A 25656-nucleotide genomic window follows, 5' to 3' on the forward strand; every position below is an offset into this window, starting at 1 on the left:
TGAACCGGGCTGAAGTCAGGAGCCAGGAGCTTCACTCAGGCCTCCCGATTTTGTGGCAAGGGCTAAAAGCACTGGGCCATCTTCTGCTGCTTTCCCAGGTCATTAGCAGGAAGTTGGTTTGTAAGTGGAGCAGCTAGACACGAAGTGGTACCCACAGGGGATGCTGGCATCACAGGAGGTGGCTCTACTGGCTATGCCACAACGCTGGCACCAGGTATTGCCTTAACCCTATGAACGAACTTGCAAGGTGCTCCCCTATAAAACTGTCTTTCCCTACTTCCTTAGACTTTATAGTTTGGAAATTAGACAGATTAAAAAATGAGTCAGAATGATGGGAAAATGACCTCTTTTTTTTTCCTTACAGACTCCTGAGTTTTTAAAATTATTTTTATAAGTCTTTACTTAGTATAGAGTTAATCTACTGTATATAAAGATAATTAAAAGTGAATCTTAATGATAAATGGGATGGGAGAGGGAGTAGGAGGTGGAATGGTTTATGGGTGGGTGGGAGGGCAGGTATGGGGGGAAGAACTGCTACAATCCGAAAGTTGCTCTTAAGAAAGTTATATGTATTTCTATCAGCTAGTATTTGCAGACACTATTCTTGTTTATGTGAACCCTTTGGTTCTTAGTCCTATCATTATGATCAGTTGTGAACAGAAATTGATCACTGGGACTAATGAGATGGCATTGGTACATGCCACCTTGATGGGATTGAATTGGAATCCCCTGGTATGTTTCTAACTCTAGCGTTTGAGGTAAGTCAGCTTGAGCATGCCCCAAATTGCACATCTCTTCCCTCTCTTATTCCCACTCTTATATTTAACAGCAATCACTTTTCAGTTAAGTTTCAGCACTTAAGAAGAATTGTGTATTGATTACATTATTCAGCCAAAAGTATTAAGTAGAACAAACAAACAAAAAATACTAAGAGGGATAACATATTAAGTTGTTCATCAATAGTCAGGGCGAGGGCTGATCAAGTCACTGTTTCTCATAGTGTTCATTTCACTTTAACAGGGAGAACATGTGGTATTTGTCCCTTTGGGATTGGCTTATTTCACTCAGCATAATGTTAGCACTCTGGCCTCAGAATCAGCCCTTAAGGCATGTGGATCTGGCTGAAAAGCCCATGAGAGTATTTCAGGCATGGAAAGCCAAGACACTCTGGGAAAAAAAAAAAAAAAAAAAAAAAAAAACAAACAAACAAACAAACAAAAAAAAAACACCTAAATGAAAGATCTCCGCGAATGAGATCCCAGAGGAAAGAACAGGTCATCAAAGAAGGAGGTACCTTTCTCTGAAGGGAGGAGAAAACTTCCACTTTGATCATAGCCTTGTCTAAATATGATCAGAGTCGGTGAACTCAGGGGGCTTCCATAGCCTTGGCAGCTCATGACAAGAGCCTAGGGTGATTACTGAGGCGATAAACAAGAGTGTCAATTTGTTAAGTCAACCACAGGAGTCACTGTGCACTTCCTCCTCATGTAGGATCTTTGTCCTTAGTGTGCTGTACATTGAGATTTAATGCTATAACTAGTACTCAAACAGTATTTTTCACTTTATGTTTCTGTGTGGGAGCAAACTGTTGAAATCTTTACTTAATGTATGCTAAACTGATCTTCTGTACATAAAGAGAAACGAAAATGAATCTTGATGTGAATGGAAGGGGAGAGGGAGTGGGAAAGTGGAGGGTTGCGGTTGGGAGGGACGTTATGGGGAGGGGAAGCCATTGTAATCCATAAGCTGTACTTTGGAAATTTATATTCATTAAATAAATGTTTAAAAAAAAAGAAAGTTATATGTATTAAATAAAAGTTTTCTGTGAAAAAAAAAAAATAAGAGACAGAGACAGAGACAGAGAGCTCCCATCCAGTGGTTTACTCCCCAGATACATGCAAAAGCCAGGGCTGGGCCAAGCCCACATGAGGAGCCCCAAATTCCATCAGGTGTCCCGCATGGGTGGCAGGGACCCAAGTCATCACTTGCTTCCTCCAGGGCGCACATTGGCAGGAATCTGGAACTGGAAGCAGAGGCCCCTGACTCAAACTCAACCCTTCAGTAAGGAAGAGGATTCTTAACTTCTATGGCGAATGCCTGCCCCCAAGACTTGTGACTCTGATTTCCATTGACAGCTAAGTTAAATAGGAGATAAATCTCTAATAATTTCCACTTCAAAAAATTAACTCAAAAAAGAATACATATCCTGTGAAATTTATATTTCTTGGGCCCAGAAGGATAGGAATGCTGTGTAAGATACAAATGAAAACTGCAAGAAATTCATGATAGACTTCAAGCCTGTACAAATAAGCTACGATTAACGTCCCTTAATGTTTTAAAGTCTGAGAGAAAAAGAACATAAAATTGCTGGCATACAAGGGAAAAAGTTCATCCACACAACAGACAGGTGGATTCAATTCTGTGTCTGCCACTAACCAGCTAGCTGGCAGCTGAAAAATTAGAACTGCTTGTGAGTTTTCTTACTTCTTGGTTAAACATGAGAATCGAAAAGATAATTTTAAATTATATATAAAAATTACATTTTCTCATTTTCTTGAATACTTAGAACTAATGTCTCATATGTTCAGCACAAGTTTGACCATATTCAATTTCATTTCATTCTTGTCTAATATATTTCTTGATTTAAAATGCAAAATATTCTCTAAGTGAAGATTCACGTGGCCACCATTTATTTTACAATTACCATGGGGGACATTTTGTACTAAATTCTTCAATACTGAACAATAGCAAAACATTGCAGTGTTATGCACTTTACAAATAGAAACTTGATTTCAGAAAAGACCAATGGCCTCTCTAAGGCTTCATAGCTAATCAGGAAGGAGCTAGGATTGGTACAAGTCTGTATGTTATAGTGTTTCCCTCCATTTGTGCCTTTAAATGTAATTTCTCCCACAAGATTTTCTGAAACAAACAGAAACTAGAAGCCAGCTTGTTATAGGACATATTTACTTAATATCAGAAACATTCATCAATTCAGTATTTTATTTATTATTATTTTATATATTTATTATTATACTTTCATCAGCTTACTTCATAAGGAATTTGAACTCTGGAAATTTTCTGTATGTTATGTGGGATCTACAGAGTTTTAGTTATAAAAATTTTCACATTTCTATACTGAAATAAGGTCAGTCACATGTAACAGTTTTTCAAATTTGAAGAATGGCTTTGCCAGATATAGCTTTGTAGGAGATGGGATTGTTTTCTGTTTACTATAGGTTTTCCTCTTCAATTTTGAATTTAAGTGTATATTGACTTTGAATAGATTCCTCTCTGAGGAATCAGTTATTCTGCAACTACTTTGCCAAAAAGATTCTGTAAGAATTTTTGAGGGTGAGTATTTGACCACTTAGATGCCCCTGCCCCTTAGTGGAGTGCCTGGGTCCAAGACCCAGCCCTCGACAGACTCCAGCTTCTGCTGATGTGCATCCCCGGACACAGCAGGTGGTTTGTAGTTCCTGTAGTTGCGTCCCTACCCCCGCCCACAAACAGTTCGGTCCTGAATTTAGTTTGTGGCTCCCAAATTTGGCCTGGCCCAGCCCTGGTCATTGCAGGCATTTGGGGAATGAATCAGAAGATGGACGAGTTCTGTCTGTATCTCTCTGAGTCTGAAATAAATACTACTTATAAAAAGAAAGGAAAGGAAAAGAAGTGTTGACTGGAAATGGGTAGGAGGGTAGGAGTTTCAGGGGAAGAAATGTGGGCCATGTGTTCAAGAGAATCCAACTAACATTCAACTTCTATGAGTCAGTTATATGAAGTACAGGGAAAATGTCAAATTTAAGGAATGATGTGGACTGTCAGAGGAACCTTCCACGTCGTTTAGCAGTTGAGAGGAACTCTTTTATCAAATAACCCCACAGCCTCTTGCTATACAGTGGAGAGTTATTTTTTTAATGGTAGAATACAGACTGCACAGCAGTATACAGTGTGTGTGGATGTTATTTTTTGTTCTTTTTCATAGTGTGTGGAACAATTTTATGAACTACTTGTCATGAGAATTGCGATACATCAAACTTACTTGACATTAGAATTTTAGTAATTCTTTGTTAAGTTGCCTATTCAATATATCAATGCCAAAACCTTCCAAATTAAAATGACATACTAAATAGCTGTTAATAGTAAGTCAGTATTTTAATGTAGAGGAAATTAGTATTGCTACTTTAACATGTCATTTGAAAAGGCATAAGTGTTATACTTAGGCATCACCAAAGGACATTTATTAATGATTAAGAATAGTGTTATTAACAAACACACACTTTGTGTTGATTTTAATGAATGGTTACCATATTACTTCCCATCTCTTTTTATCTCTTTCTCAAAGTAATCTCTGGGCAACTTTTATAAACTTACCTTCCCATGATGTTAAAATCATTATACAATTTTGAAAAAGAGAAACTGTTATTTGATAAGAATCCTTCTCATAATGATCTTGATGGTATTTATATTCTGAACATAAGCTATTATTTGAAAATATACCTGTTTTTTATTCCTTATGCCCAAAAGCCTGTTAATTTCTAGATATATTTGACTTCCATTTCTGATTCTCATATGAATTTATTTTTTACATGTAATTTAAGTATGAGTATTCTCAACTTCTATGGTTTAATATACTCCTCCATAGTTCTGTTTACCTTCCTATATTTCTTTTCATTTTCCACAACTATTGAGATTTTCATAATCTCCTCACCCTTAACTATTTGTCAATTAAATCTCCCTGTGTACAAAGGGACGCAAGTATGTTCCACGCCTGTGGTGGCATAATAATCACTTAGTGTGAATGTTATTCCACAGCAATAAACTTCTACATGTAATGGATATTTGTGGGGAGCAACTCGGACTAGACTGTTAACTGGAATTAAGACTTATTCTATGCATCTGCTCTCCCACAATATGGCGATGGGAGAGGAGAAAACAGCTTCTACACAGCTGCCTCCAGTTCAACCAATAAACTGCAGGACCTGCTCCTGATTGGAGGAGAGCAGCGTACTCGGCGTGTGGGTAGCAGAGTTGGGATTGGTGGAAGAGGACTATAAAGGAGCAGAGAGACAACATGCACCAGGAACATCTATCTGAAGGAACACCTGTGCAGCCCCCGAGAGAGCCGGCCGGCGGTGTGCCGCTCCCCCGCAGAAGTGGGGAATGTGGCAGGGGGAACCGCCCTTCCACGGAGGTGGAAGGGATGGTAGCCAACCCGGGAAGAACCAGCAGCAAACCCGGGGAGGGCCGAGCAGACAAAAGAACAGCGCAGGGTCCTGTGTCGTTCCTCCAAGAAGAGGGGGAGCGACAATATTTTGATATATAAAATGAAATTTTTCTTTCAAAATATTTCAAAAGTATATACCTATTGATTGAAACAGAAACATACACATTATTTATGCTAGAATACGTAGAAGAGGACTGGACTAAGAGGATCAAGAACTAACACCAGATCCACTATAGCTCATTTACTGGATCCTTGTGGGATATTCTCAGGGGAAACATTTGATGCCTTTCAGGGAGCTCGTAACACGTTGTCTGCAAATATGGGGCTGGATAAGTGATATCCTAGAGGCCCACTCCTGTAGATGCTTGCTGACTTGGGACTCCTGTGTTTGCTTTGCTTCCAAACCAAGCATTGTAAGAAAACATCATTTCTATATATGTTAGAAATTGTATTTTGATCTGAAGGAAGCTCCTTTTAGAAAATTATTATTATTCTGTGTGAGTATCAGGAACTCATTTCAAATTATTTTAACTGATAATAGTATACATTTTCATGGGGTACCATATAATTTCTCGATACATGTATAAACTGAGGGAAAACATATCTATCTCCTCAAACGTCACTTATGTATGGTAAAAGCATTCAACATCATTTCTCCCAGCTTTAATAACACACACAGTACATTACTACTATGTACAGTCATCCCACTCTGTACTAGAACACCAGAACCCTTTTCCTACCTAAGTGTAACATAATATCCAGTAAGCAATCTTTGCCCACCCTTCGGTGCCTTCCTCCCCAGACTCTGGTAGCCATCACTCTACTTTGGAAGTCTGTAACAGGAACATTTTTACATTCCATATATGAGTAAGTTCACATGATACTTGTTCTCCTGTGCCTGGCTCGCTTCACTTACTGATAATAACGTGTGATTCTATGCATATTATCATGAATGAGAAGATTCCATCCTTTTCTATGACTGAATACTTCCACTGAAGCATTCAGCAGTGGACAGACACTTAAGATGTTTCCATTTTTGGCTGCTATGAACAGTGCTGCACCAACCATGGGAGTGCAGATGTCTGTAACAGACTGATTTAATGTTCTTTGGAAACATTCCCAGTGGTGGGATAGTGGAGTCATATGTTAGCTTCCATTTTTATTTATATTTTTTAGAAACTTGCATACCATTTTCCATGATGACTATACTTATTTATATTCCCACCAAAATATAAAAGAGGTTCCCTTTCCTCTACATCCTCCCCAGCACTTGCTAGCTGCTGTCTTTTTCATAACAGTCACTCTAAGTGTAGTGAGATTATATCTCGTTATGGTTTCGATTTGCATTTCCCCGATGATTAGTGACGTTGGGCATTTTTTCGTGTACCTGCAGGCCAACATAAAACACTTCTGCACAGAAAATAAAACAATCAGCAGAGTAAAGGGGCAACTTACAGAATGAGAAAAAATATTTGCAAAATGTACATCTGGCAAGGGTTAAAAACTATCAGCAACTCAACCAACTCAATAGTGAAACAGCAACTCAGTTTCAAAGCCCAGTCAAGCCCCTGTCTGCTATGCTAGCATCCATCTCAGAGCAGTGGTTCCAGTCCTTGCTGCTCCTCTTATGATCCTGCTCCCTGTCGATGCCCCTGAAAAACCAAAGGACATTACTCAAGTACTCAGGCCCCTGCCAAACACGTGGGAGACGTGGATGCAGGTCCTGGCTCCTGGTGTGGCCCTGACCCAGTCCCAGTGATTGCAGTGGCATAATTTCTCTTGGTTTCTCCTTCTCTGTCATTCTTTCAAAGAAATAAAATAAGCATTTTTTTAAAAAATGGGAAATGCCTCGAAAAAAGATTTCATTTTTGAGGTTTAGCTAATATTTAAGAGGTGTGTTGGGCTGGCGCCATGGCTCACTAGGCTAATCCTCCACCTGCGGCGCCAGCACCCTGGGTTCTAGTCCCGGTTGGGGCACCGGATTCTGTCCCTTTTGCCCCTCTTCCAGGCCAGCTCTCTGCTGTGGCCCGGGAGTGCAGTGTAGGATGGCCCAAGTGCTTGGGCCCTGCACCCGCATGGGAGACCAGGAGAAGTACCTGACTCCTGGCTTCGGATCTGCACATCGTGCCGTCCATGTCCACAACGTGCTGGCTGTGGCGGCCACTTGGGGGGTGAACCAACGGAAAAAGGAAGACCTTTCTCTCTGTCTCTTTCTCTCTCTCTGTCTAAATCTGCCTTTCCAAAAAAAAGAGAGAGAGAGAGAAAAAAGAGGTGTGTATATGTGTGAGGTTAAGAACAGATGCTAGATAAAATTTATCTCAGAGCTGAGATATTGTAAATAATCAAAGAAACCCTATGTACAAAGAACAAGGAATTGTGATTAACAGCAATAATACTAGTAGTAGTAAAATAATAATGGCTAATATTTATGAGTGCTTACCTTAAGCTCTCCTTGGTGCTAAGAACTTTACATTCATTATCTCATTTAATCCCCATGACAAATCTATAAAGCATTAACACACATGAGGTAGCTGCAATGGGAATTTTGAAGGCTTAAGTAACCATCTCAAAACACCCAGTAAATAAGCACCACATTCACTATGAATTTAAGCTCATGGAGCTATCCTTCTTCATATCACATCAGTTGGCATAAAGCATGAAATGACACTTCAAAAGTTAACACAAATAACTCCTGTACTTGCAAACATTCATCAAAATAGAACAGGGATATTTTTTCTTGAATATTATGTACTCTTTCTAAAACCAATCTATAAAGTGGAAAATACTAGTTTTAGAAAAACAATTTAATGTTGTTATATTGTATTCCAGTAAGGTACAGAAAAACTTTTTTTTTACCCTATTATATTGGGAAGCACTGGAGAAGCAACCAGGAAATAAACAGGTCATTATCTGATTTTATATTATCCTTATCTTCATTATCTTACATTCACATTGATTATTTTTACATAAAGAAGTACATGATTTATTTAATTACATAAATAAACACATCATTATCCTGATTTTTACATAATAATGATTTATACTATACTAAATTTATAATTGTTATTTTTCAAATATCCTGATTGACATTGTCCTTTTACTCCTTAGTTTTCTCATCCAAAGCATAAAAATAGTTTCTAAACTGCAGAAGTATTGTGAGGTTTAAACAGGGACCATAGCACAATATCTGAAACATAGTAAATGCTCAATAAATGCTAGATATTATAATTACAACATAGTAAATATTACTATAGCCATCCTTAGCATGGATTTTTTTACGCTCTGATTTCATGCTGTCCCTAATAGCTAACATGCTTTAGTGAAAGACTAAAGGCTAAACTAGCGTTTTTTTGTTACGAGGGCATGTGACATTACCTCTTCAAGTTTGATATCTTCATTCACAACAGTGGGATATAACAACTTATTTCAACACACTGGTGCAAGGCCATAATACATATGTGTTTAGGCAAGACATATTCAACAAATGCTATTATTATTCAGTTTCTGGTTCATATTTCCAAACAGATATTTCAATTCAAACAAGTGAAATTTCTTCTAACAAATGGTAACGAGCTAATCAAATATCCCTCTATCTGCTTAAAATGTAACCCAGTATATCACCTGAAATAACCAAGTCAACAGCACTCATTTTCTTTACCTGTCCCTACAAAAATATGAACATAGTCTGACGGCTCCCAGCACCCACTTTGTGCCCAAGATTATGCTAAGGTTGGCTATAGTAATATTTACTATGTTGTAATTATAATATCTAGCATTTATTGAGCATTTACTATGTTTCAGATATTGTGCTATGGTCCCTGTTTAAACCTCACAATACTTCTGCAGTTTAGAAACTATTTTTATGCTTTGGATGAAGCATGTGATCCAGATCGAGGCCGCTAAGAGTTACCCATCAACTCTGATCTGGCCGTCTGGTCAGGTCAACCTACACAGCCCTGTGAGGTAAGGGAGGAGAGGGTGGCGCAGTATTTACATGGCATGGAAAGATTTACTGCAATTGCCCAGCACATTCACCATGTCCTGTGATGGTATGTGGTCTTAGATGGTCAGCAGACACGCTATTACAAAGGCAGAGATGCAACAACAGTGCCTTATCCTTCCCTCTATGAGTGGGAAGAGCAAGCTGAAAACAGGAACCAGATCAACCCTCGATTGCTTCTCACAATCCCTGGTTGTTCATTCTCTTCCCAAGGACAATCCCCACATGGCACAGAAGGCGAGGGGTCTCTAAAAGGCTGTGAGCATATCAGACTAATGAACCGCTGTTGTTTCATCTGTCTTGTGTCAGATGTCAAGTGTTTGGCCATACCCATAACCCCAGGATGGGACTCCTTCCCTCACCAATGAGGTACAGTGACAGCCATTCCAGCAGAGCAGAAAGCAAGACAAAGAGATATATGGCACACACTGCATGGTTCTTCAGGCCCTTCATTCTTGCACCAGATAGGTGCCATCTGGTTTAGAGGAACAGGGAAGATCTCTGATTTTTAAAGTAGTTTAGCTACTCACCCATAAGTTTTTAGTTTATAAAACATCCGCCTACAGGGCTGGCATTGTGGCAAGAGGGTAAAACTGCCACCTGTGACACTGTCATCCCATATGGACGGTGGTAGAGTCCTGGCTGCTCCTCTTCCAATCCAGCTCCCTGCTAATGCGCCAGGGAAAGCATCAGAGAATGTCCCATGTGCTTAGGTGCCTGGACTCACGTGGAAGACACAGAAGAAGCTCCTAACTCCTGGTTTTGCCTGTCCCAGCCTGGGCCGCTGTGGCCATTTGGGAGTGAACCAGGAGATGAAAGACTTCTCTCCCTCTCTCTCTACAACTCTTCCTTTCAAATGAATATAATAAATATTTTTTAAGTTGCCCTTTAATACCTCAATGACCACTTGGCTTATGAATTTCCAGGCAGCTATGGTCATGAATCCAAATTTATGAAGTATGTTTACTACATGCAAACTAAAATAAGGGCATCCTGGTAGACCATTCCATAGATAAGGGTTTTCTTCCTAGCAAAGTTCATTATTTGGGGGTGCTTGGGAGTAAAGTATTTTGATAATTCACAAAAAGACTAAGCCACGGGCTAGTGCTGTGCCATAGCACGTTAATACCTGACCTGAAAGCGCCGGCATCCCATACAGGCACCGGTTTGAGACTTCGCTGCTCCACTTTCTATCCAGCTCTCTGCTGTGGCCTGGGACAGCAGTAGCAGACGGCCCAAGTCTTTGGGCCTCTGTGTCTGCGTGGGAGACCCGGAGGAAGCTTCTGGCTCCTGGCTTCGGATTGGTGCAGCTCCGGCCGTTGTGGCCAATTGAGGAGTGAACCATCAGATGGAAAACCTCTCTCTCTCTCTCTCTCTCTGTCTCTCTCTGCCTCTCCTCTTTCTGTGTAACTCTGACTTTAAAATAAATAAAAATATTTTTTTAAAAAAAGAAACTATACCGGATTAGCTGCCTTCTTTCTTCCTGGAGAAATTCCCCCATCAACCAGAGTGAAATGGAACAGGGGGCAGGTCAGCTACTTTCACTCCTCTCTGTCTATCAGAACAGGAGCACAAGCCTGGAAAGACTCACACGATGTTATTGGGAATGTGAGAAAATATTACTTACGCACATATGTGCCATTTAGAAGTTTAAAATATAAATTTAAAATACGAGAATTTTTTCAAGCCTCAGTATAAAAGGTCTGATACTATTTTAACAGAGTCATTTTTAAATGGCTGATTTGAAATTCAAATAATTTAGATGGCTTGAAAATCTTAAAGTCAGCATACTAAAAGATTGTTTTATTATATTGTTACTTTTAATTCATGAAGGTGAAAGTAACATCTTAAATATTTGCTGTTCTCTTCCCAAGCTAATTTAAACAGGCAGTAATTAAGACTAACAACTCAAGAATAAAAGCCAGTAAAATAATCTCTTCCATATATTTGCAATGTTTTAAATTTTACCTCTCTCTCTCTGCATTAAACAGGAATACAGGTGAAATGTTGATGGACTACATAACTTACTTGGACTTTAATACTCTTTGCAATCACCTAACATAAAGAAGGATTAACATATGTACAAGGTAATGAAAATATCTCAGGAGGTGAGATTACCTGAGGAGATGTCCTGACTGAGACTGATAAACTTCTGCATGAAAAGGCAATGAAAACTTCAGTTGTGTTTATTTGCAAGCTGTTCTTAAATGAGTATATTATGAGCCAGATCAGTCATTTAAATTTTCCTTTTGGACATCTGGAATGTGCAATATTGTAGAGGTATTTTCTGGCTGAATATTTCCTTCGATATATTTCATGTTGAAAACTGATGGGCCAAACAATTGTTATAGTCATTCGGACCCACACAACAATATTTTCAGTGGGCCATCATATGATTATATAAAGTCCTCATAGGTAGGAAAGAAAAAAGAGATTAACCAGAGGACAGATATCGAATTCAGAGAGAGAGCACTCTGCACTGGATTGTTACGCAGGATTTCTAGGTCTCCAATTAACTCACTTATGCAAGTCACATAACCCTGTGGATTTTGGTTTCCTCATTAGTAAAATAAGGGATTGGGTTGAAGGTCTCCTGGGAACTTTGCTGCGCTAACGTTCTTGTTGAGAACACATATGGCTCCTCTTTGTACTTTAATCAAAATATCTTATTTATAAACCAAGCTGAAGAATGTTCTCTTTCATTATTTTATTTTTATCTCCAACTAGTTATCATAATCTATGTGTGTACTGCTGTTTCTGGCTAGAAAATTATTTTATGAATTTTGCGCTAATATGTACTATAAAATCATCTCTCTTATTCCACAAGAAGAGTATACTGTGATTCATAACTCAGAGCTGCAAACATGAGTTTAATTGCAAGTTATTCCCTACCAGTAATTTTAGTTTGCTTTTAAGTCAATCAAGTTGATTTTATGTCAGTTTAAATTGGAAATTCTTGAAAGTACATTTAAACTTAAATTTTGCCATAAATAATATCTGGCAAATCCAACTTGAAACCAGTGGCATACAAAATAGTTCTCTAAAATATGAACCAGTTGCCTTTTGGCACTACCTGGTACCTACGTATAAATTTTTTACTTCTTTTCTCATTGAAACGACTCAATAATAGCTATCTTCTAGGCAAATAAATTACACTAGAAAAATTAATGTTAATTAAATGCTGATCACGTGTATTCCTATAAGCTTGAAAAATGAGAAGTATTTCCATGCTTTAATTTTTCTTCAATTCAAACGTAATAGTCAATTAATCCATGAATGAAATCCACATACTATTTGACCTTTTCAGTAACATACAGTGATAGGACAATACCCTATTATCTTTCTTTTAATATCTATCATCTTTAAATTCACATTGTTGGCATGAAAAAGACAAATAATCCAGTATATTTTGTACCATCTCAAAGATATCCAGATACTATGAGGATGATTTATGAGCTGTTGCATTATGACTATCAAGGTTAACTATAGTTTCATATATATATATATATATGTGTGTGTGTGTGTGTGTGTGTGTGTATATATATATAGTCTGTATACAAATATATATAAGTAGTCTATCACAAAGTATTCCACAAACTACTTTTTAAAGAGCTAAAGAATACCTAAATCTAATTCCATTTCTCTTAATAGGAAGGACATATTTTTATAGCATGCTAAATTTAATTTTTATCTAATTACATGACAGCATAAGGACAGCATTCCCTGCCTTCATGATCTCCTAGTATGGCAATTTTAATTACCAATTTATCTTGAGTAACTTGACACTGATAGATATCATATTTATTTTTTATTTATTTACTTTTGAATTAATTAGGAATAAAGCCCAAATTAATTAATGAATGGCGTATGTTTTTACCTCTATATATGTGTAGTCTATAAACAGCTTCATGAAACTGATTTAAAATAATCTCAACTAGAAATTATACAAAGTATAGAATATATAAATTATAAAAAGAAACACTGTGTTCTTTGATTTATTGGCTCTGTTGGAACATCTATTAATATATTCATGTTGGCAATTATTTCAACATCTTGTAGGTCCCTAGAGTACCATTCAATATGACACAATAGACTTATACCCTCAACCAATAAAAGAATCCAAGTAGCCTCAAATAATAATCAGTTTTCAATGAGGGAATATTTCACTTCTGCATTCTTTTCATCTGATATCAATTCATATTAGAAAACATTTATTGTGTGCAAGGAGTCTGCTAATTAATGGAATGTCAGTGATGTATAAGTGATTGATTCTCACTCCTCCCCTTAATATCTTGTCATCTACTTCATTATAAAATATTTTGAAAAATGTCCCATTGGATATATTCCAGATGTAAAGTTATAGAGGCAGTTGGTGGGCAGGAGGAAGTGGCAGCTCAAAATAATAACCTGGACTTCACAGGCAATGTAACATCCTTAGTGTGCAATAGGACCAGATTTGTAGTTTAGATTTAAAAGTGACAAAATGTTTTATAAGTAAAGTTCAATTAATGCGAATGGAATCAAAGAATCTGCATCACAAATATTTTGATCCTCCAAGCAATATAACTCATTTTAATTACATATAATAATATATATTTTATTTATAAATATCTTTAAATATATAATTAATTATAAATCTAACTTCAATTATGGCATAAAGTATGCTGTCATCTCAGAACTCTTGTCTTTGAAAAAGCTATTTCTTGCCCTGAATGCTCTGTCATTCCAAGTTCTGGTGCTTTTTAAAAGTTTTCCATGTATTTATTTTTATTTGAAAGACAGAGGGATAGACAAACACACAGGGAGATAGAGAGAGAGTGATAGAAATATTTTATTTATTTTATTTTATTTTTATTTTTATTTTTTTGACAGGCAGAGTGGATAGTGAGAGAGAGAGACAGAGAGAAAGGTCTTCCTTTGCCGTTGGTTCACCCTCCAATGGCCACCGTGGCTGGCGCATTGTGCTGTTCCGAAGCCAGGAGCCAGGTGCCTCTCCTGGTCTCCCATGCGGGTGCAGGGCCCGAGCACTTGGGCCATCCTCCACTGCACTCCCGGGCCACAGCAGAGAGCTGGACTGGAAGAGGAGCAACTGGGATAAAATCCAGTGCCCCAACCGGGACTAGAACCCCGTGTGCTGGCGCTGCAGGTTGAGGATTAGCCTAGTGAGTCACGGCTCCGGCCAAGTGATAGAAATAAACAGAAATCATCGGATACTTCCTAAATGTCCATAATAGTCAGGCCTGCACCAGGCCAAAGACATGGACCTAGAACTCGATCTGGGTCTCCTATCGGCTGCCTCCTAAAATGTGCACTGGCAGGAATCTAGAATCAGAAGTAAAGCCAGGAATTGAACCCAGGAACTCTGACATTGGGTGTGGGTGACACAAGGAGTTTCTTACCCTCTGTGTGCACCCCTCTTTTTTTTTTCTGACAGGCAGAGTGGACAGTGAGAGAGAGAGAGACAGAGAGAAAGGTCTTCCTTTTGCCGTTGGTTCACCCTCCAATGGCCACCACAGCTGGCGCACCATGCTAATCCGAAGCCAGGAGCCAGGTGCTTCCTCCTGATCTCCCATGCAGGTGCAGGGCCCAAGCACTTGGGCCATCCTCCACTGCATTCCTGGGCCACAGCAGAGAGCTGGCCTGGAAGAGGGGCAACCGGGACAGAATCCGGCGCCCTGACCGGGACTAGAACCCGGTGTGCCGGTGCCACAAGGCAGAAGATTAGCCTAGTGAGCCGCGGCACCGGCCCCTCTGTTGTTTTTAAAGGCGAGTGATACCATGTCCATTGACAAATATTGTGATTGCACATCACAGAGCATTAGGTTTCTTTATTTGTCTTTCTCCACTGCCGAAATTCAACCTCCCAGGGAGCAGGGTTTATGCTTTCGGTTGTTTCTAAACACTGGAATATAGTAGATTCTAAATAAATGCTCAGAATTGAAGAAGTCATGAACACAAACTTCAAGTGTCTGGAGCATCTGATGATACAAAATTAAACACCTAAGTTAAAGAGGAAAACATGAATTGACTTCCAGGATTATTTACTTCTCTTTTCAGTAAAAATAATCTAAAGAAAATTCTTACAATTTTCATGAATATATTTGGATAGCGTTCCCCTAAGTTTCATGTTCACTCTGGAACTTGAACAATGGGCTTATGTGGAAATTGAGTTTTGATGATACAATGAATTAATCTGAGTTCAGGCTGGATTAGGGTGAGCCTGAATCCACTGACTGGTGTCCATACAGGAGTGAAGATGCCGAGATACAGACACTCGGTGTAAGACAGTCGTACGCAGACAGAAGCAGAGGTGAGAGTGATGCAGCTGCAGTTGAAGGAGGCTGCAGGCCACTGGCCAGCACCGGAGCGAGGGCAGAAGTCTGAAGTGGTTTCTTCCCCTCAGCCTCCTGAAGGGATCAACTCCGCTAATACCTTAACTCACTGCTCTCTAGAACTGCGAGAGCATAACTTTCTGTTGTATCACATCACATGCTTTGCGGGGAATTTTCATGGAGACCCTAGAAAATTAATAATGTGTGCAGGCCGTATGTCTTGCCCAGGGAGACCGAGCGCTATGGCACTAGTATTTCCTAGAAGAATATCCCCAGAAGAGGATACCTTGTTTGTGAATGCAGATGAGCTACCGGCGCTGCGTGAAAAGACCAACCACTGTCATTCTTCTGTTTATACCAGGCTGCTTCTGATAGGTTTTCTTTCTCAGCCTTGAGAATTTGCCATCATTATGCACATTGGGTGACAGATCTAGGCTTTATTAATTCTTCTAAGCTGAAGACATATGTAAATATTACTTAATTGTTCAGAGCCTGGTTTCCCAAAGTGTTGACCATTCCCTTAGGAAGGCTCAGTATTTGCCATCAAACTGCTCACTGCTTTAATCAATATGTTGTGTCTGGCTTTTAGAAAATGAATGTTTGAGTAACACAGCCAAAAATGATTTTTAAAAAGTATTAAGCCGAGACCACTCCCTTTTCCTTCATGCAGTCCTTTTGGTGCACATAATATCTGTGTTGGTGCTGTGGGAGACGTCTTGGTGCGTCCAAAGATATGGGACATATTGCTAAGTTTTAAAAATAACAGCAGGCACTTGTTTCAACTAAACTTCAGGGAAAACCAAGTATAGAGGGAGCAGAGTAATTTAAAATGAGTTTAGATTCATTGAAATCGGGATTCATGTTATATTCTAGACAAGTCAAGAAGCACAAACAGCAGAAGCCCGGAAGGCTTCGAAGCAGTGGCCTGGAACTAAACTTCTCCACTTGGAATAGACTGAACTTCTTACTGTCAACCTTGAGAAGCATCTAATTTCTCAGATGACAAAGTGATCATGGAGGAACTGCACAGAGCAAAGATGACAAACACAGAAGAATGGCGATAGCCACACACTCAGAGACACTGCTCCAGTGGTGATTTCTTCCTCTCTTGTACTTCCAGGAAACGTTGTAGTAAAAGAAGTACAACCCCATTTCCTAACCTGCAGGTGTAATATCCCACAAAACCCTCTTAGGGGTTTCCAGGAAGATGAGAGAATTCATCTCCGTCTCCTGCAGGAGTAACCAAAGTCAAATGTTCGCTTGTTGAGCCCTGAAGCTCATAGTACTGCTCCTTTCTAAGAGGGTAAATTGGGAGGTGGATCTGATCTGCACAATTTCTTTCCTTCCTGAACATTCAAAGGAAGCCCTTGAGAAGACAGTTGGCTAAGTTTAGATGCTGGCCCTTAGATTTGACTCTAGTCTGAGCTCCAGCGTACACAAACTTAAATCATACCAACTTTTGGAAAGTTGTCCTCGGCCAATACGTCTGACACATCGTTTATTATAATACATATTGTATACACATATGTTTTCTCACAGACAGGAGATACATGTGGCTTGCATTTATCAAAACAGACAAATGGAAAATCATCTGATTTGGACATGTGTTGTGGCTGGGAAGACGGCCGTTGTTTTCTAAACTAAGAGCAAAAAATGTAGGCACTGCCACTAAAAAAGAACAGGAATTCTAGCATTGTTTGTGAGAATTTAAGCTGATGTGCCCACCTTATGAAAGCCTTGTTCATTTCCAGAAAAAGTTACATATATTCTCTGGTTATTACCCTTCCTAGGACTGTATGCATTGGAAACACTTCTAGCATTGCTACTGAAATAGCCCAAAACTGGAAGCAATTCAAATGCTTCTCAACCTGAAATGAACAAATGAGGGCAGAATATATTCACACAACAGAAGAGCAAGACTGACATACACCAATACCTCAGAAAAGAACGTGGATAATCCTCACGACTAATAATTTTTAACAGAAGAATTTAGATGCAAAAGAATGCATGTCTTATGATTCTATCTATATGGAATTCTAAACACAGAAAAGTAGTGACACAAACCAGATGAATCTTTGCCTGTAAGACAAAGGACTAACAGGGAGGGAGACTGATTGGTGCTTCTAGGCACTGATATGACCCTTTGATTGGTCTAGGGATGGGCAAATGGGTGCTCACTTTGTTGGAATTAAAGGGTAGCAAAGTGGAATTAAAGGGTAGAAAGTGATGGTGAGCTGTGTACCTCTAAGCACATTCTAACCTGCCTTCATAGAAGCAAATGGTGACGATAAATCTGCTCTAGAAGAATACACCATCTTGGCCAGCGCCGCGGCTCAGTAGGCTAATCCTCCGCCTTGCGGCGCCCGCACACTGGGTTCTAGTCCCGGTCCGGGCACCGGATTCTGTCCTGGTTGCCCCTCTTCTAGGCCAGCTCTCTGCTGTGGCCCAGGAATGCAGTGGAGGATGGCCCAAGTGCTTGGGCCCTGCACCCCATGGGAGACCAGGAGAAGCACCTGGCTCCTGCCTTTGGATAGGCGCGGTGCGCCGGCCGCAGCGCACTGCCGTGGCGGCCATTGGAGGGTGAACCAATGGCACAGGAAGACCTTTCTCTCTGTCTCTTTCTCTCACTGTCCACTCTGCCTGTCAAAAAAAAAAAAAAAAAAAAAAAAAAAAAAAAAGAATCCACCATCCACCTTGGTCTGAAAGAAACTCCACCTATTGTGATTTAAGGAAACTGAGTCAGCAACATGAAGGCAGAGAAGCACATGTGTAAGTAGGAAAGGCAGACAAAAAAAAGATTAGGAGAAAGAAGAGGGGGAGGAGAGAGCCGAAGACGGAGGAGACGAGGGCTATGGAGATGGATGGAGAAGAGGGAGAAGAAAGAGACAGGAGAGAAATAACAGGCATAATCCTCATAAATGAGCAGCAATGATAACAGCATCACATTCTCAAAAGACCCGTATGCTGGAATCATTAGATATATGCATAATGTACCTAAGAAGTAAAAGGAACGGGGTGGCTAAAACAAGACTAAGAGAAAAGAAACCTTTCACTGATCTAGCAGATTTGAGAATGAGTAAATTAATTCATATAAATGTAAAATGCAATTGACATCAAAACTCAGAATAAGCTTAGCCGGGGCAGGCAGTGTGGTACAGAAGGCAGAGCTGCCACCTGGGATGCCCCATCCCGTACTGGAGTGCCCAGGATCAAGTCCTGCCTCCCCTTCTGAACCAGTTCCCTGTCAATGCACCAAGCAGGCAGCAGATGACAGCCCCAGTGCTTAGATCCCATATGGAAGACCTGGATAGAGTTCTAGGCTCCTCGTGTCAGCCTGGTACAGCCCAAGATTTTGTGGATACTTTAGGATTGAACCAGCAAATGGAAGATATGTATCTCACTGTAACTCCCTCCATCTGTCACTCTGCCTTTTAACTAAATAATAAATATTTTCTTTAAAAAATACCCATAGTTGAAGAGAGACCGTAAACAGCATGGAAGTCATTTAGAATGTATCCAAAATCTTTCACAAAGAAGTAAAATGTGGATAATTGTATAGATTACTCTTTTTTAAATACATCATAAAATTTAAAGAAAAAGCTTTGTTGTTTCGGTCTGTTGCACAAAAGTTACTTTTAAAATCTTTTCTTTCAGATATTTTCTTTCAGATATATGTGAGTGTACATGTAAGATAAATTTATGATGTAAAAGCAGAGAAACAACCTAGTGATTTATTTACATATAGAAATAGAAGACAGCTGTTTTTCAAAAACAGTGTCACAGGCAGAGATGGATTTCGCTCAGGAACACTCATGCAGCTATTTAAACTCTGATGCCGTCATGGTTGATGGGTAAGGGTGTAGACTTGATCCAATTGTGGCATCTGAGACGTGGGGCCAGGGGGGTCTTCAGGTCACTGGAGGTATGGTTCTCATGAGAAGCTGATTATTCCGAGTTCAAGTTCCATGCAGGTCCTCTGTTTCACAGCTTACCATGTAATCTTGCCTCTAACTCCACGTCCAGCCTCCAGAGATGCCACACTAGGGTGACACGACCTGAACTGTCACCTCCAAACTAAACCAAAATGAACCTTTTCTTTTCTGCAGAAACTCTGCTCAGGTATTTTAGTTAAAGCCTCAAAAAAGGAGATAGCAAGTATTGTTGCATAGTTAAAAAATAAGATTACTATTTAAATGAAGATGTTGAAACCTGTCCCAAAGTTTAACAGTTTAATACTCACAGTATGAACAACCGTAGACTTCAATTCTGAGCCCAATGTGGCCTTCTCCGTTCCAGTCCAGAGGCACGATGCGCACGTAGCGGGCAATAACTGGGTGCTGCAACTCATGCCGGACCACACTGTCAGAGTTGGTGTTTCCAGGAAAAGCCTGGAAGAAGTGGGATGACAAACCGTGGGGTAAATACCTAGAAATGATTGTATTCCCTATGTGCTAAACTAGGCTCATATTTTTTAGACAATGATAAAGTTCTATATTTGCACATCATAAACTATTTGAAAAACGCTTCTACACTTTTATTTGAAAATAAGTTGCTTGAAGTAGGGAATGTGTGAAAGCCTTTGTAAATAATATTCATATGTAAATATATGTAAATCAACAAATATTCATATATTAAAAATTAAATTCTGTACAGCATCCACTGTAGTATCCACTAAGTATTTAAATTACAAGTTTTAATATTTTGTTTTTAAATTATACCATAAACAATTTTTATAGAGCCCGGCCACATGTCTTGCTTGTAAAGATTCCCTATGGTACATTACATGCCCTGGTATAGAAATATGAAGACACAACGTTTCAAGACCAGTTAGATAAGAAGAGAATTACTGTGAAGAGATGAATGTCCCCACCTTGTATTAAAATCGACACACGCAGAAAGGCTTTCCAGTGGGTCAGATTTGTTAATTCCATTTTTTTCATTATGACAGATTTTGTGCAAAGAGCAGTTCACTATAAATCCTGTCTGAAGTTGAAAGCACACATGATCATCTTCCTTTTTCACCTGACAATGGATGGGTTTTCTTTGGGCATGGATATCACTTACCCAACAAGCATTGAAGGAACACCTGTTGCACGCTAAGTAAGTAAGAGCAAGATAATATGAGAGACATACGGCTCTGCGGGCTCTGCAGTCTTCAAAACTACTACAATCTAACAATAGTGTGAATAGTATTAATTATAATCCAAGGAAGACTTAAAGAAAGAAATCATTATATTTCAGAGTATATGAGTTAAATAAATCAGAGCATATGCTATTTTAAACACCAGCTGCTTCAAGTTCATAAAGGCATTCTAGCTGTCTCTGTACTAGGTAACTTGAGTTTTATACAGCTATATGCATGCCATAAAAGAGTTTCTCTTTAACTTTTGCTTAGGTGTAAAATTTTAATTATAAAAGGAAAACTATTTACCATAATAAATAATATATCACTTTGCTAGTTTCTTAAGTTCTTTTTTTTTAAAAAAAATTATTTATTTATTTGAAAGTCAGAGTTAAACAGCGAAAAGGAGAGCAAGAGAGAGAGAGAGAGGTGTTCCATTCACTGGTTCACTCCCCAGCTGGCTGCAATGGCTGGGGCTGCAAGGATCTGAAGCCAGGAGCCAGGAGCTTCTTCCAGGTCTCCCACATGGGTGCAGGGGCCCAAGGACTTGGGCCATCTTCTACTGCTTTACCAGGCCACAGCAGAGAGCTGGATTGGAAATGGAGCAGCTGGGACTTGAACTGGTGCCCATATGTGATGCTGGCACCGCAGGTGGCAGCTTTACCCACTACACCACAGCGCCGGCCCCAAAGAACAGTCTTATGTTCTTGACAAGAGGGATTAGATTGGTTTCTATATAAAAGCAGAAATATTACCTTTTAAAAATTATTATAATTTTAAAATATAACATATTAATAAGAAGAAGCCGAAGAGTTGCTTTTAATAATAGACACAGGGTGCCTGCACTGAGGCATAGAAGGTAAAGTCATCACCTGCAGTACTGACATCCCATATGGATGCTGGGTTGAGTCCCAGCTGTTCCACTTCCAATCCAGTGCTCTGCTGTGGCCTGGGAAAGCAGAAGATGATCCAAGTCTTTAGGCCCCTGCACTCACGTGGGAGACCAGGAAGAAGCTCCTGGCCCCTGGCTTTAGATTGGCACAGCTCCGGCCATTGTGTCCAGTTGGGGAGTGAACCAGCGGATGAAAGACTTCTCTCTCTCTCTGCCTCTCCTTCTCTGTCTGTGTAACTCTGGCTTTCAAACAAATAAATAAATCTTTAAAAAAATTATAGACAGAATAGGTTTGAAATGAAAAACCTTGGTTTAAGTTCACACACATACACATCACAATAGCAAATTCATAGTATAATGTCTGTTATTGAGTTCACATTTTCCAGTGATACTCTCGGCCTTCAAAATATGCAGCGTGTAATATAAGACCTAGTAATGATAAGCAGTGTATTGAATCATTTTTTATAGATTTGAACAACTTTATATAACCCTTAGATGATTCTAAGAATATGCATGCTGGATAGCATCTCATGTGTAGCATATTCATCACATCACATGCAGTTTGGGAAGCTCTAGAGTGATGATTGCTGACAGGATCTTTTCGGTTTTCTTCTATAAGACGCATGCCATCACTGTCTTTTAAAAATAGCCCTACCCTCACTCAATCCTTCTAAGACACAAGAATTTGAGCACAATCCTGAATTTGAATATTTATGGAGCATCCAATTTGCATCTTGCTGACAAAATAACATAAAGAAACATTTCAAAACACATGCTCTTGGTGATGTTCAGACCCTTCTTCTTCAGTTACTTTGAGAATATATCATAGAGGGGCAGCACTGGGGCACAGCCGGTCAAGTTGCTGGCATCCCATGTTGCAGCACAAGTGTGAGTCCCAGACACTCTGCTTCCCATGCAGTTCCTTGCTAACGTGGCTGGGAGGACAGCCAAAGGTGTCACAAGTATTATTTGGAACTTTGCCATCCATGTGGGAAAACTGGATAGAATTCTGAGTTCCTAGATCCTGGCTTTGACCTGGCCCGGCAACAGCCATTGCAGGCATTTGAGGAATGAACCAGTAGATGGATGATCTCTCTGTCTCTTTCCCTTTTTGTCACTCTTTCAAATAAATAAATAAGTCTTAAAAAAGGAAACATATATTCTTATGGACTGCAGTTACCCTACAATATCATAGAACACTAGAAGTACTTCCTCCTAACTGCATTTTGGTATCCATTATATAGCCTTGCCCCATTTCACCACCCACTACCTTTCCCAGTCTCTAGTGACTACTACTCTACTTTTTTCCTCTATGAGGTTTTTTTTTTCATTTTAGCTTTCAAAAATGAGTAAGGATGTGGTATTTCTGTGTCTTATTGATTTAACTTAAAATGATGACTTCTTGTTCCATCTATATTACCACAGATTATAGGATTTCCTTAATTTCAATGATTGAATATTATTCCATTTCTCTCTCTCTCTCTCTCTCTCTCACACACACACACACACACACACACAGACATACACACACACACACACATCTCATCATTCCATTTCTTTATCCATTCATCCACCAATGGATACTTTGGTTGGTTCCATATCTTGGCTACAATGAATAGTACTGTAATAAACACAGGTGTTCAGTTATCTCTATGACAAAATGATTTCATTGCCTTTGGACAAATATCAGTTAGTGAGATTGCTGGAGCATATCACTGGTCTATTTTTGATTTTCTGAAGAACCTCCATACTGTTATATATAGTTTCTACCACAAATTTACATTTTTACCTATAGCATATGGGTTCCCCTTTTCCCACATCCTCACTACCATTTAATTCTTTTGTGTTTGATAATAGCCATTCTAAATGAGATGAGTTTATATCCCAATTTGGTTTTCATTTTTACTTCCCTGATAATTTGCAATATTGGACATTTTTTTGAAAGGCATAGTTAGACAGTGAGAGACACAGAGAGACAGAGAGAAAGGTCTTTCTTTTCCATTGGTTCACCCCCCAAATGGCCACTATGGCCAGTGCACTGAGATGGTCTGAAGCCAGGAGCCAGGTGCTTCTCCTGGTTTCCCATGCGGGTGCAGGGCCCAAGCACTTGGGCCATCCTACGCTGCCTTCCCGGGCCACAGCAGAGAGCTGAACTGGAAGAGGAGCAACTTGGACAGAATCTGGCACCCCAACCGAGATTAGAACCCGGGGTGCCGGTGCCACAGGCAGAGGATTGGCTAAGTGAGTCACGGAGCCAGCCCAACATTGGACATTTTTAATAAGCTTATTTGGACTCTCCATATGTCTTATTTTGAGGAATACCTATACAGAATACTTACCCAATTTTAATTGTATCATGTTTTATATTTGAGTTTTTGAATACCTTATATATTCTGAATATGAAATAGGAAAAAAGTCATAAAATTCATAGGAAACCACAAGGACCCAGATTAGCAAAAGCAATCCTGAGAAAAAACAAAATGCGGGGCCACATGTATCACATGTATCACATCAAAACTTAACACAAATCCATAATAATCAAACCAGCATGGCACTGGCATTTAACATGAGGCATAGACTAATAGAGCAGAGAATCAGAAATTCTTCAAAAAATGTATAGACAGATGATTTTTAAGAAAGGCACCTGGTACTCTGGTCTCTCTTCACAGTGCATGAAACTGTTGCCTTTTACTAAAGATTTCTGTGGGGAGATACCAAGAACATACATTGGAGAAAGGACTGTCTTCACCATAAATGGTGTTGAGAAAAGCAAATACACATATACAAAAGAATGAAATTGAATCCCTGACTCTCACCATATTCAAGAATCAACTCAAAATTGACTAGAATGTAAGTGTAGACATGAAATTCAGGGAGAAGTTTGATGCAGTAGTTACGCTGCTGCTTCAGATGCATGCAACTCATATTGGAATAGCTGGGTTCAAGTCTCAGCTCTTCTCCAAACTACAGCATCATGCGAACGTATACCATGGGAAGCAGCAGGTGATGGCTCATGTCAGGGACCCTTAGTGAGTTCCTGGCTCCTGCTTTTGACCTGGCCCAGCCCTGCTTTTTTATGTATTTGGGAAGTGAACTGAACCAAACATAGGAGATCTTTGTCTGTCTCTCTTACATCTGTCTTACATCTACCTTTCAAATAAAATAAAATAAAAAATTGTAAAAGACCTAAAGCTGAAACTAGCAGCAGAAAATATATAGAAAACACCTCAAAGCATTGATTATAGGTAAAAGTTTTTTTTTTTTTTTTTTTTTTTTTTTTTTGACAAGACACCAAAGCACAGGCATGGTTACATTTTAATATCACTACCTGGTTTTCTGACTTATTATGTAAGAACCATGAAAATCTATGAGCAAATCCATAATTGCATATGGCTTAATCTAAAATTCATGATATTAAATAACACTCAACAAACGACAGCAAAAATTTAACTTTAGGATCAATTGTATGTTTAGCATGTTGCTATGTTTATGTGAATACTGAAAACAACTATAATAATAAAGTATTCTATTGTGCCGCTGATTCTGAGACATCTACAATCTTCTAAGGCTTAAAGTAAAATATGAAAAGACATCGCAAAAGGCAATATTGAACAAACCATATACAATGGAGCCAGTCACTTTACCAGTATAAGGAGCTCTATGTAGGCCACGTAATCAGGCCAATTCTACACAGGGAGCCACAGCTCTGCTGGACAGAAGGACAGAGTGGCATTTGGGAGCCAGACAGAAAGTAGGGCTCTGTGGAAAAAAGGTGAAGTTTAGCATGCTAAAGGGAAAGCTCAGACCTAGGCTATAAGACATCTAGTTCCTGGTTCTAGTTGTTCTGGGATTTTACTCTATGTCAGTAACTTCTCAAGGACTCATATTTTTATTCATGTCCTCAGTGTACCCGACAAAAAGGACTAACTATAAAATCCATTTTAGAACTAAAACTGTAGACTCAAAGAAAATTTAAACCTAAGTGTGTTTAGGAATAGACAATAAGGATGAAAGATGATGACAGGAAGAAAATGTCCAAATTTGAAAAATCATGAATGTTCTCATAGATTCTGTGGAATTAGG

At 39.2% G+C, this 25656-nt stretch overlaps 1 protein-coding gene across 1 annotated transcript in view; it reads right to left on the minus strand.

Annotated features, from left to right (window-relative positions):
- Positions 1-25656, minus strand: part of CNTNAP2 (contactin associated protein 2) — a 2389242-nt gene that overhangs the window by 1399910 nt on the left and 963676 nt on the right. The window contains exon 4 of the mRNA XM_008258071.4: positions 19800-19947. Coding sequence (XP_008256293.2) covers positions 19800-19947 — 148 coding nt within the window. The remainder of the gene's footprint in view (positions 1-19799; positions 19948-25656) is intronic.

This window comes from Oryctolagus cuniculus, chromosome 3 (assembly GCF_964237555.1).
Source record: "Oryctolagus cuniculus chromosome 3, mOryCun1.1, whole genome shotgun sequence".
Taxonomy (NCBI): Eukaryota; Metazoa; Chordata; class Mammalia; order Lagomorpha; family Leporidae; genus Oryctolagus; species Oryctolagus cuniculus.